This window comes from Theropithecus gelada, chromosome 11, assembly GCF_003255815.1.
Source record: "Theropithecus gelada isolate Dixy chromosome 11, Tgel_1.0, whole genome shotgun sequence".
Taxonomy (NCBI): Eukaryota; Metazoa; Chordata; class Mammalia; order Primates; family Cercopithecidae; genus Theropithecus; species Theropithecus gelada.
The window spans coordinates 12306788-12319342 of record NC_037679.1 but is presented as its reverse complement, the minus strand read 5'-3'; the positions used below and the strand labels follow the sequence as shown (position 1 = coordinate 12319342).

At 49.2% G+C, this 12555-nt stretch overlaps 2 protein-coding genes across 4 annotated transcripts in view; one reads left to right on the top strand and one right to left on the bottom strand.

Annotated features, from left to right (window-relative positions):
- Positions 1-236: 236 nt before the first annotated feature.
- ZNF740 (zinc finger protein 740) lies at positions 237-10723 on the bottom strand. Its single transcript, XM_025402879.1, has 7 exons — positions 10586-10723; positions 9430-9745; positions 6021-6170; positions 5586-5675; positions 4987-5110; positions 4556-4674; positions 237-3559 (listed from the first exon to the last, which is right to left on the bottom strand). The coding sequence occupies exons 2-7, from the start codon at positions 9436-9438 to the stop codon at positions 3470-3472; spliced, it is 582 nt and encodes a 193-aa protein (XP_025258664.1). The 5' UTR covers positions 9439-9745; positions 10586-10723; the 3' UTR covers positions 237-3469.
- The window catches only part of CSAD (cysteine sulfinic acid decarboxylase), a 33454-nt gene continuing 30938 nt past the window's right edge, over positions 10040-12555 (top strand). For 2 of the 3 annotated variants that reach the window (XM_025402874.1, XM_025402875.1), the window contains exon 1: positions 10040-10195. In XM_025402874.1, coding sequence (XP_025258659.1) covers positions 10049-10195 — 147 coding nt within the window. In that variant the 5' untranslated portion in view covers positions 10040-10048. Of the gene's footprint in view, positions 10196-10515; positions 10692-12555 lie in introns of those variants that run through there. The other variant, XM_025402876.1, reaches the window with a different exon arrangement.

Sequence of the window (12555 nt, the reverse complement as noted above, 5' to 3'; positions counted from 1 at the left end):
CCAGAGACACTGCATCTGTTGGTGTCTAACCCCCTTCCATTCTGCTGCGTGTGCTTTTTTTCCTCTTGCTCAGAACTGATGCCCTGTTTTTGCTCCTACTTGTTTGCTCCTCTGTGGAGAACGGGTTTTAAAATGGCTTACAGGGTGCTGGAAGTTGTGGGGTGATTATACAGGGAGAAAAAAGGAAGGAAAACAACTAAAACCAGTATGAAAAAGCTTCCCCAAAGAGGAGATAGTAGAAAAGCCCCATTTTCCTTTTATTTAAATATCCTAAATATATCACGAAGGAACATACACTGCACTTTAATGGTAAAAAGATACAAGTTTATAACATCTTATAAAAACTACCATTTAAAAGTGATCTTGTCCATTTGATATTCCCCTCCCCCATAGCAAAATAAGTATATTATTAAAAAAAAAAAAAAAGAAGGTGGAGAGGAGGATAGGAAGGGGACAGTTGATAAAACCCCAGGGCCACAGCAGAGGCAAAGGGCATCTGGGGAGAGGGTTAGAAGCTGTGGCAGACTCCACTAATGTAACCCTCCAATGTCAAGCCATGGGCGCGATCAGTAGCTAAGTGATGACGAGGCTGTTGGGGGTGGACGGAAAAGACTTGGGGCAAAGCAGACTCTTTATAGCCTGGGCTGGTAGGGCCTGGTGCAGCAGCCTACCCGGAACTGGCACTACTCTTTCCCAGGTTCCCTGACTCTCCGTCCTGGTCTCTGAGAGCCTGCCCTATTTCCGTCTCCCCTACTCCAAACACACCTGAGGCATCTTCCAGTGCTAGGCCCCATGCTGGCCAGCAGGGGTGAGGCATTGGGCCCAGGAGCCTCTGCAGCGGTCTGAGTCAGTGGCTTCCCTGGGGTATCTGTGGGACTCCCGGGCCCTCTGGATGTGGAATAACTCCTTTTACTGCTTTGCTTCTCTCTTCTCACACATCCATTACCCCAGATATCGGTGTGGGAACTGAACCAACCACCTGCTCCTGAGTTTCCCTCACTGGGTCCCTGGCAGGGGTGGCTCTGCTATGGCTGTTCGCACATACTCTCTGAAGTTCCCTCGCTCCCACCCATCCAGGCAGGAAACCAAGGTCTGTGGGAACCCAGGGCACCTTCTGACCCAGTACACACATTAGTACACATAGGGGCATAGGTCACTCATGTGAGTCTCTCCACATACACCCCTATCCCAAACAGATTAGCTGTAAGTGGCAGGGAGAAAGGCCTCTCATTTTCAAAAGCATTTTTGGGAGGATAGTTTTCTAAACATTTTAAAATGGTTTACAGGGTGCTGGAAGATGTGGGATGAATCATCCCAGAAGAGAAGGACGAAAACCCCAGCTCCAGCAGAACCCTTGAACAGGAAGGGGGCTGGCTCACATGCAGAAAGATGCCCCTGCTTGCAGGGACCACAGGGCTGATCCAAGGACTGAGGTCTAAGTTCTGGACCACATCAAATGGGAGTGTCAGCATAAAGCAATGAGCACACGGCAGCACACACTCCTCAGCGTCTCCCCAAAAGGATCTCAGATGCTGTCAGGGAAAATTGAATGGGTGCCATGCCTGCTTTTTCCGTGAAATACTCATACCACAGAGGTATGGACAACCCCCTCCCCAACCCCACCCCTCCAGAATAGGTAACAGCCAGGAATCATCCCATTCTTTACGTTTTCTGGGAAAAAAAGACCCTACTGACAGCTTGGTACTCAGGTTCACCCAGTCTCCATGATTACTAAGATAGTTCCCTTACCCGCCACAGGGCAGGTCAGGTTACAGTGGGGGTCAACCAAACCCCAGAACTTCCCATAAGGATTCTTTCTTTAGCAGAAAGAAAAGGTTTATTTCACCTTAGAAAATTCATGTTCACAAGCCCTGGCTTGGGTTAGAAACACCCTAACCACTAGGCTGTTGAATTTAATCTAAAAAAAAACCCAAAAAAACAAACAAAAAAACCCCCTCCAAAACAAAAGCCCTTCTGTTCCCTAAATTGTGTTCTTTAGCTCCTGCTGAGACCTCAAGCACCCTTCATGTTTGGGCAAGAGGAGGCTATTTTCCACTCATCCTCCCCGAAGGTGAGGGCCAGAGAAGTGTTTGGCTCATTACTATGCCATCTCTTGCAAGCATACAAATACATGCACTCATATCTCACACACACACATCCACACACACACCCCTGATTACTTTTTTGGGAGTGGACAAGGTGGTGGTATTGGAGCAGAGAGGAGCAAAGAATATGGTTAAGAATGGAACCTACATTAGGTTTCTTCTTTAGTCTTTTCTCTGCAGCACCCCCACCCCCATCCCCCACACTCTGTTGGGTAGGGATGGCCATTAGGAAGGAAGCTGAGATCTTGTTTTTTTGGGACCAAAGGACAGACCCCTCCCAACCTCCTCTACCTGAATACAGTGATAGGACTTGGGGAGGGAGAACAGCTCCTACTGCTCAACAGGCATGTCAGAAGACCCCAGATTCCTTTGTTTCTTGAGCAGCTGTTAGCCAACTTGGGACCAGTCTTGGGTTGTTCCTAAGAGGGCACAAGGAGAGAGAACCCACTTTGACATCCATGACTCCTTGCTCAACACATGTCTCACTTTAGGAGTCAATGGCAGCGAGGTAGCCACAAACCATCTCCAAGACCGACTCCCCAAGAAAAGAAGAAAAGGGCTTCACGGGCCACTCTCACCCAAGTTTCCTCCTAAAGGCACTTGAGCTGATGCCATCAGGTGCCAATGTGACCTGGGCCATGACAACACCCACAGGCACAACTCTTCCTTTTCCCTTGAGGAAGGAAGAGGTGCCATCCACTTTTTGGATCCAGTCCTCGTCTGCTCCACCCCGTTTTTCCTTTTATCCCTACAGTGTATAAGGAAGCCAAAGTAAGCTCAGCTGCCATTCCTGATCTTACTCTTCCTCAAAAAGGAGGTGAAGTGCAGGACTGTGGAACACTGAGGAGCTGCTACAACAAAAAACCCAATTTTTGGGGAGAGCTGGACCAGCTATAGTCCCTACTTTGGACCAGGACGCTTATACCTCTGGATTACCTGTGTCCACAGTGTACCTGCTGAAGTTGCTTTTGGATAAACAAAAACAAGAACAGAACAAACAAATCCCCTTCCCCAATCTTTTCCATTTCAGCTGCCAGCTGGAGTCCAAGGTTGTGGGAGCCACACTTCAGTCTTGGTCCTGTACCTTGAGTCCCCACCTATGACCTCAGCCAAGGGTCCAGGGACTAGCTCCCCTACCCAGGAATGCTGTAAGAACTTCCCCGAGATACTCATAGTCTCAGATTATTTACAGAGCTGAGGTTCTGGGGCCACTGTCCCCTGATGCATTCTTCTGGTCTCCTGGGTCCACTCCTCCAGGAGTGGGACAGGTTCACATGGGGCGTTGGTGGGACCATCAGACCAGAGGGGGTGTGCTCTTCGGCAGGTTCTTCTGATCACTCCCACCACCCGGGGGCCCCTTGCGCCTATAGAGAAAACTGCCCGTCGGAAGTCTTGGACTGGCACCCTTGGCACATCCGTTTGTGTCTGAGTAATCGATCTGTCCGAGAAAAACACTGAGAAGAAAGGGAGGGTTAAGTGCCTGAGGGGGAAACTCAGCTACCTGTTGGCTACCTCATTCCTCTCACAGGAGGCAGATACCGCATTCTCCATCCCCTCAGCATGCGCGCAGACAGCAAGAGCACACGGTGGTGGAGAATGCAAGCTCTCGGGCCAGAGCGCCTGGGGCTGAATCTTGGCTCTATCGCTCAGCAGCTGTGTGACCTTGGGCAAGTTACCTAACAGCCCAGAATCTGTACACTCATCTACAAAACTGTAAAGCGAGGCTAAAAGTACCTACTCACAGCACAGCTGCTTTAGTCATCAAAGATTTATTGAGTATCTATCTCAAGGCAGATACAGAGTAGAGAACCAGAGGAACGAAGTCTCTGCCCTCATAGAGCTTTTATTCTAGTGTCTGAAGATTCAATGTAAGAGTGCGGAGCAAAGCTTGGGACCTAGCAATGCATCCAGGAAGTGTTAGCTATTATCATTTCTCATCTCTTGTTCTTGTCTTGTTTTGGCCCCAGCTCTTACATTCTCATCAGATCAGATACTGACCCCCAGGGCAAAGATTGTATCTCTTCCTCCAAAGTGCATGAGCTCTGAAGTTGGACTGAATCCCAGCTCTGTTCGTGATCTGCTGTGTCCTTGGGAAACTTAACTTCTCTGAATCTCAATTTTCCCATATGTGAAATAAGGACAATACAGCTACCTTAGGGAGTCAATGTGAAGATTAAATAAAATCATCTGTGTAAAGTATGCTCTCATAGTGCCTGGCACAGAGTAAGTGATCATGAAATGCTATTATTATTATTATTATTATTATTACAATGTTCTAACTGCTCCTCCCCATGATCAGCTGCATAAGGCCAGACAGATGCACCTCACCCTGATGTGCCAACTATTATACGGCGAGCAATGCTGGTGGCTCTTTTGTCAGGCAGGAGGGGAGGGTGGCCCTGATTCTTGGGGAAGGAAGTGTGGGGGATTGCAGCAGGGATGAGCCTTACCTGATGACACCGTTCACACTGGTAAGGCTTTTCACCACTGTGCACACGCTTGTGGCGTTCCAGGTGGTACTTCTGGATGAAACGCATATCACATATATCGCACTCAAATGGCTTCTCACCTGGCCCAAGTGGAGAGAGAAGTGAATGTGGGGAGGTATGTATGGTAGGGACCTCATTCCAGTTATTTTCTCAGAAACTTTAGCTATTAGTAATATGTAGACACCTAAGTGATCATAAATGGGGAGGGGTCCCCAAAGGTGCTGGTCTCAGTGACAACAGATACAAAGCCGTGCAATCTCTCTGCTTCACTGACTTATCTTCTTCCTTCATTTCTAATACCCGTTAAAATAAACCCAACTAGAGCCACAAACAGACATGGAATACAAGCGACAGACTATTCTCCCTCTTTTGAATATAAGCAAGACACTTACCAGTGTGAATAAGGATGTGCCTCTTTAGGTGGTAACTGCTCCGAAAGGCTCCAAAGCAGTGTTCACAAACAAAATTTTTGGGAATCTTTACTTGAAAAGAACCATTTTGTTCCACTACCACCACCTGGGGGCAATAATCAGGCATGTCATGAGGCCACCACTGCCCTCTTCCTGGAGAGACTGTTCTACTCTGGGTCCACTTCCAGCTGCTGAAGAAAGGAACCTCTCTGATGCTGTCTAAAGGTGCTGCCATCTCCTGTACTCCATGGAGGTAAGAGACCCTTTGGGGAAGGAGGTGGAGTGGGTAAGCTGTCTATCCTGTCAAACCCAGCAGTCTGAGTATGACTTGAGCTGGAGCCTGCCTGCCCCCATGCCACGGGATCTGGGATCTCATGCTCCCCAACCTGTACTCTACTGTTCCAGCAAGGCTAGAGATCAACTACCAAGGTAGTCTCTAGATGAAATCTGGGTGACTCACTCACTGGCTATCAGAGATCAAAGCATCTAGAGAAAGCTCCAGGTTACATGGTAGAGGGAAGGAGGAGGAATATTACCCCATTACCGAACTGTATGAGTTGGGGGGCCACCCCATTACCTGCCTTTTTAACAGTCTTTTTTGAATGAGAGGGCTCAGACAAGCTGTCATCATCTTTGCGGCTCCGGGACTTATCACTGTCTTTTCGGTGACCCTTTGAAGACAAATCAAATCTAAACTCACAGCCCATCTCAGAAGATGAGATGAGACCCAATGCAGCTCTCAGACAAAATTCATAAATGAGAGTAAACCACCTGCCCCGAAAGCTTAGAGGAAGTATACAACTATTTCTTCTCCAATCACCTGGTCTTAAAGAGTTGAAGGTACACAAAAGACCTTCCTTAGCTTTCTGAAATACCAATGTTCATCCATTCCCCAGCTGGATCCCCTTGCCCCACTTCCCTATGCAGAAGCATCAAGGAATCAGAGCTTGGTATCTCCTGGCAGAGAGCTTGGGCCACCCAATCCCCAGGTGCCACAATGGACTCAAGCGCTGTACCTGACTCGAGCACCTCAGCACATCAGGGCTACCTGCCCGCTCGCCATTCTCGGCCTGCTTGCCGGCAATCTGGCTCAGCATCATCTTCTTGCTGGCTGCAGTGGGAACCAAACTCACACCTGCTAGGCCTTCACAAGCCAGGAGACTTGCCTAAGTTGAAAGGAGATGAGGTGTCAGGTCACCTGGCAGGGCAGGGCAAAAATAGACTGCCATTCTCTATAGAACTACCTTTTACACCCAGCTACACACTGCTTCGCTCCAGTGAATGTCCCTCCTCACTGCCAAAGCTTTGCTTCCTTCAAGAGTCCTCCCTAAGTCATCTCACCAGGAACGACTTGTCATCTCTCAGCATTTAAATACAGATCAAGTAAATAATCAAGTATTACCGACACCTTTGTCATCAGAACTAGGCAGTGTGTGTGACTACATATTTCTTTGAAGGTATTTCTAGGCCTTAACTGTGAGTGGGTATGAGGTTCCATCTTGCTAACCCACTGACATGGGAGATTCCTTCAGGACCTTCCTCCTTCCTCTCTCAACAGCCCTCAGTTGGGCCAGGCATGGTGGCTCACACCTATAACCCCAGCACTTCAGGAGAACAAGGTGGGCGGATCACAAAGTCAGGAGTTCGAGACAAGCCTGGACAATAGGTGAAACCCCGTCTCTACTAAAAATACAAGAATTAGCCAGATGTGGTGGCATGCACCTGCAGTCCCAGCTACTTGGGAGGCTGAGGCAGAATAATTGCTTGAACCCGGGAGGCGGAGGCTGCAGTGAGCTGAGATCACGCCACTGCACTCCAGCCTGGCGACAGAGCGAGACTCCCTCTGTCTCCAAAAAAAAAAAAAAAAAAAAATTAGATTCNAATTTCAATAAAAGATAAAGAAATCAGTTGAATCCAATAAAACCTTGCAACTTTATTTTATTATTATTTTATTTTATTTTATTTTATTTTTTATTTTATTTATTTTTTTTTTTTGAGACGGAGTCTCGCTCTGCCGCCCAGGCTGGAGTGCAATGGCCAGATCTCAGCTCACTGCAAGCTCCGCCTCCCGGGTTCACGCCATTCTCCTGCCTCAGCCTCCCAAGTAGCTGGGACTACAGGCACCCGCCACTACGCCCGGCTAGTTTTTTTGTATTTTTTAGTAGAGACGGGGTTTCACCGTGTTAGCCAGGATGGTCTCGATCTCCTGACCTTGTGATCCACCCGTCTCGGCCTCCCAAAGTGCTGGGATTACAGGCTTGAGCCACCGCGCCCGGCCGTCAGAGCCCACTTTCAATTGGCAGACTTTACTGGTGCCAACTGTATTTTCTATTGGTTTCATTTTTTGTTTGTTGGTTGAGACAGGGTGCCACTCTGTTGCCCAGGCTGGGGTGCAGTGGCACGATCTCGGCTCACTGCAGTCTTGACCTCCCTGGCTTAAGCGATCCTTCTACCTCTATCTCATAACTGGGACTTCAGAACACCACCACGCCCAGCTATTTTTTTTTTTGCATTTATAGAGACAGGGTTTCACCATGTTGCCTAGGCTGGTGTGGAACTCCTGAGCTTAAGCAATCCTCCAGCCTCAGCCTTCTAAAGTCCTGGGATTACAGGCTATTTCTCCCTTTAGATTTTAAACTCTTTAAGTATTACCAATTGCAACTGATAGAAAAATTAAACCACTTGGAAGGTTTTCTTGAGTATTTCTCTTGACCTTTTAGGCCATTTATATGTGTGCATGTATGATCACATTTTTTCACATTCCTTGCTCCACATATAGTTTAAAAAATTACTTAAGTAAGGTATGTTTAAGTACATTTCCTCATTCCACTGCTACATTCTTCAGGCTGACTTCGGTTAGTCAGCATGAAAGAAAATACTTTACTGAAAAAAAACTTTTTCCAGCCTGGGTGACAGAACAAGACTCCGTCTCAAAAAAAAAAAAAAAAAAAAAAAAAAGAAATTGTTGGTCAGCAAACGCCCAAATTTATGAAGAAATTCCTTTTGAATGATCAGTATATTCTAGGACCCCTCCCTCCAACTTCTAGGACTTTGGAGTGAAAGATCCAGAGTTAAAATCTTAGCTTAGCTGTTTGCACTGTATAATCTCGGGCAAGTTATTCACCTTTGCAAGCCTTAGTTTCCTTACATGAAAAATGCCTGTCATAATGCTTATCCTTACACGGTTGATGAAAAGTAAACTAAGATGTAAAATGCTTAGCAGTGTCCAGCACAAAGCTGAGTCCTTAGTGGAAGGCAGCCTTCTCAGAAGAGTGAATACAATGCTGAGAAGTGGGTTGCAAAAGACAAAGGAAGAAGAAACTGATGGGCCCCTATTCTATATGGAAAGGAGGAAGCTGTGCATTCAGAAGCAGCTGGAGGAAAGCCAATTATACTACAATCAGACTGCCATCCTGGTGAGACTGGTAGGGAAGGTTCCCTAGAAGAAAGCTTGGGAGAAGCTCTGGAGATGTGTGCACACAGCTATTCTACTCAGATGACTACAACAGCCTATCTGCTCATTCTGTCTCTCCAATCCATCCTCTACCTCCACAATGATAATGACCTCCTACATACACTGCTCTGATGCTACTCCGCTGCTTAACTTAGCAAGGCATAAAAGGGCTTTAGGTTACACTCTGCTTACTGCAGGGAACAACTTCCTCACCTATCACTGTCAATGCTACCTCCATAACCATCCCCATTTAAATCCCTTAGTCTATAACTACCAAACTACCTGCAGTACCCAGAACCTCATCACGTTTTCCCATGACTCTAAGCTCCTGCCCATGCTGTTCCTTTTGTCCAAACGCCCTTCTGTCAACCTTCATTTTCTTTTTCTACCCAAGCAGAAGTACTGTTCTCTCCTATGTACATACCCCTATTACTGCACATTCCTCAATCAACAGATTCAGAGTCTCTACTACTACCTAGCCACTATACAAGGCATTGTGAATATAAAAATAAATGTCTTTCCATCCCTCTCCCGACCCCAACTAGCCTGGAAGCTCACTGGGGACAAGGACAATCTTATTCATCTTTGTAGTCCCAGCACAATGCCTTGCATGCAACAGGAACTCAATAAATTCCTGTTGAAAAAAAACAAATGAAGCATTCACCATACTATTCACTCCCTTACACCCCTCAGCACTTAATGTACCAAAAGTAAACTGAGTACACGTTGCTTTGCAAATGTCCCATCAGTGCCTGTGATGCAGGATAGCCTACCTCCTTCATTTGACTGGAAGCTCCCTGAAGGCAGGGGCTGTGGCCTGTCTCCTTTCCTTCCTCTAGATCTCCCCCTGGTGCTTAATACAGAGCTTGGATCACTGGGGTTGGTCAATATGTTGACTAGAGCAGCATTCAAGAGTGAAACTGCAACAGGCTTCCCAGTGATCTTGGAGGAGGACTCTAGAGCTTTTTTACCTGAGCCATGCTGATTTTTCACTTAATGCAACCCAAAAGTTCAGGAGTTCCTTGGTCCACCTTTCCTTAAGACACTGTCGTTTTGAACAACTGTCACCAAACCACGGTAACGACTCCTTCGTGTCCCATCAGTCCTGTTGCCATATTGAACTTTGTCTTCAAATAGAACTTAGTGTCCTCCAAAGAAAAGATAGGTGTTCCAAGAATCCTTGGACTCTGCCTGGCTCCTGCCTATTGTCTGAAGAAAAAGAGCGTCTACCAGTCTTGGTTTTCCAGTTGAATTGTCTCGATGAAGCTCACGATCTGTTCCAGAAACCTAAAACCAGAAAGGACGAAGGGGGCTGCTAAATGCAAGATCTTCAGGCCATTACAACGTGCGACGTGAACTTTTTTTTGCTGGGCGCTCTTTGTGAAGCTCAGAACCAGGGCATGAGTCAAGAAGGGTTTTCTTTCTAGGTCAATAGGAGGAACTGGTCTCCTGGGCAAGGAGGGGAAGCCAACAGGAGCAAAAGTAATTGGGGCCTCCTATGGAGGAACTCTGCCAAAAGGGCAATTGCTTGGATTTGCCATCTCAGGAATGGAAAAAGGGGGCGGAGATCCTTTGGGGCTTTTGTGCCCAATGGGCCGGCCCGAAAAGCTCGCACTTTACAGAGGCGGCCAGACTAGGGTGGAGGAAAGCTCAAGGGCCATTGCTGGATGCTTCGGTGGCGGGCAGAAACCGGACTGGCAGTGCCCACACGTGCGCGTTCTCTGCGTCAGCCCGAAGGTAAGGAAACTCGCTGCGGAGGTGAAGGGCAGGCAGGCGAAGCCCGGCGCGGCGTGTTGCCCATCTCGCTCCGGCCAGCCAGCCCCTGCACCCGCTGCACCAACCGGGAGCAGAGCCGGAGAGTGGCGAGAAGCGCGCGAGGTGCGTGCTCGCGCCCGCGTACCCTCCGAGCGAGCCCTCTCCCGGGCCGCGGACGCGGCGGGACGCGCGGGCAGGGGGCGGTGTGCGCGCACGGCCTTTCCCCTCCCTTCCCCGGAGAACCCCCTCCCTTCGCCACGCGCCCCTCCTCCCCTCCCCTCCCCCTTCCCGCGCGGCGCCCCACGGCTTGCGAGGTACTGTAGCGCTGCCGTCTGTACGGACGACGCTGCGCTCTCTGGCGCGTGCTCCTACCTGCCAGGCGCGGCCTCCCGCTGGCTCCCCGGCCGCGCGGCGCCTCCCCCAGGCCCCAGCACACCCTGCCAACGCCGCAGCCGCGGCTGCCCCCACCGGGACCGAGGCAAGTTTACAAACACCAACCCCGGCCCGTTTCCCCGGAAGCACTTCCCCCTCCCCCTCGTCCTCTCCGCCGAGCTGCCGCATCCACTTCCGGGCTCGGCAGCTAGACGAGCGGGGGCAGCCTCAGAGCGGGTGAGGTTGGGGACGCACGGAGAGGTGCAGTTGGTGAGTGGGCGGTGCCGTGCGCGGATGGCCTGGAGGAGGGGGCGCCAAGGCCCGCGCGTGCGCCGTGGCCGGGGCGCGCCCCGGTCGCCATCGAGACTGAGGGTAGGAGCCTCGGCCCTGCAATAATTGTGCGCTGGGTGCTCGATGGGAAGAGGGTTTGCTGGGTGAGCTGGTTCAGACTCCTTGAAAAATCGTCGTCACTCTGTCTTCCTCGCGGACGTTCTCCTCATCTCTCTGAGCCGGCGCCCCAAGTAGAGCCAAAGTAGTTCGTACCCAGCCTTTTCACGTAACTCGTCCGAGGTGGTTCTTCTCCAAACTTTTTCTATCAAGCCCAGATCAGTAGATTTTGGGGTCAGCTGGGAGAGGCGTTAACTTTTCTTTGCACACTCTTGCCTTGTGCGCTCAACCAGTTTGAAAATGAGTGTTCTCGCAGAAGCGTTCCTTGAGTAGCCCGAGGCCACACTGCTCACCTCCCTGCAGAAGTCAAAGCCCCAGCCATGGTCTGCGAATCCCGAGGCCAGCTTGGTTACCTTCTCACTTTCCTCCTTTATTCCAGGCCGTCCAGCATCGAACACTAGCCTCCACACGTGGAAAAGACCCTGACTTCCCCAGTAGACTAGTCTTATGGGAGACCTGGCTCCTGGGCCAGGCTGCATTAGGAAAATGGAAACCAGACTGTCTTCAAATTCTTCTGCCTAGCCTTAGCCATTAGAGAGAGGTCCTGCTAGCCGGACGCGGTGGCTCACGCCTGTAATCCCAGCACTTTGGGAGGCCGAGGCGGGCGGATCACGAGGTCAGGAGATCGAGACCATCCTGACTAACACGGTGAAACTCCGTCTCTAATAAAAAAAAAAAATACAAAAAATTAGCCGGGCGCGGTGGCAGGCGTCTGTAGTCCCAGCTACTTGGGAGCTGAGGCAGGAGAATGGCGTGAACCCGGGAGGTGGAGCTTGCAGATCGCGCCACCGCACTCCAGTCTGGGCGACAGAGCGAGACTCTGTCTCAAAAAAAAAAAAAAAAAAAAAAGAGAGGTCCTGCTGAAGATGGACTGCAAATGCTCTTGATGAAAGGAGATGTCCTCATTATTTGCTGTAGGTGATATTATGTCATGACTTTAGGAGAAGTAATGGTGATACCAAAGAAGGAAAAAAAACCTCTTTGTGATGAAAAAAAGACAAGGATTCTCAACTTTTTATTTATTTAGTTATTTATTTATTTTAGGCAGATTTCATTTCCCTGAGCCACTCCATGATTTGGGCCATTGAAAGTACGTTTTTTGTGTGTTTTAGGATCACTCTAAAATAGAGACAAAATGGAGAAAGAAAAAGAAACATCACGAGGAATGTCTTTTAAAAAAATCTTTTTAAAAAATTAGCTCGGCCGGGCGCGGTGGCTCAAGCCTGTAATCCCAGCACTTTGGGAGGCCGAGACGGGCGGATCACGAGGTCAGGAGATCGAGACCATCCTGGCTAACACGGTGAAACCCCGTCTCTACTAAAAAATACAAAAAACTAGCCGGGCGAAGTGGTGGGCGCCTGTGGTCCCAGCTACTCGGGAGGCTGAGGCAGGAGAATGGCGTGAACCCGGGAGGCGGAGCTTGCGGTGAGCTGAGATCCGGCCACCGCACTCCAGCCTGGGCGACAGAGCCAGACTCAGTCTCAAAAAAAAAAAAAAAAAAAAAAAAAAAAAAAAAAAAAAAA

Excerpts from the sequence above, each read along its gene's own strand:
- ZNF740 (XM_025402879.1), bottom strand. Across the intron at positions 4,675-4,986 it reads GCACATCCTTATTCACACTG|GTGAGAAGCCATTTGAGTGC; the intron begins GTAAGTGTCTTG and ends CACTTGGGCCAG. Across the intron at positions 3,560-4,555 it reads AGTGTGAACGGTGTCATCAG|TGTTTTTCTCGGACAGATCG; the intron begins GTAAGGCTCATC and ends CTTTCTTCTCAG.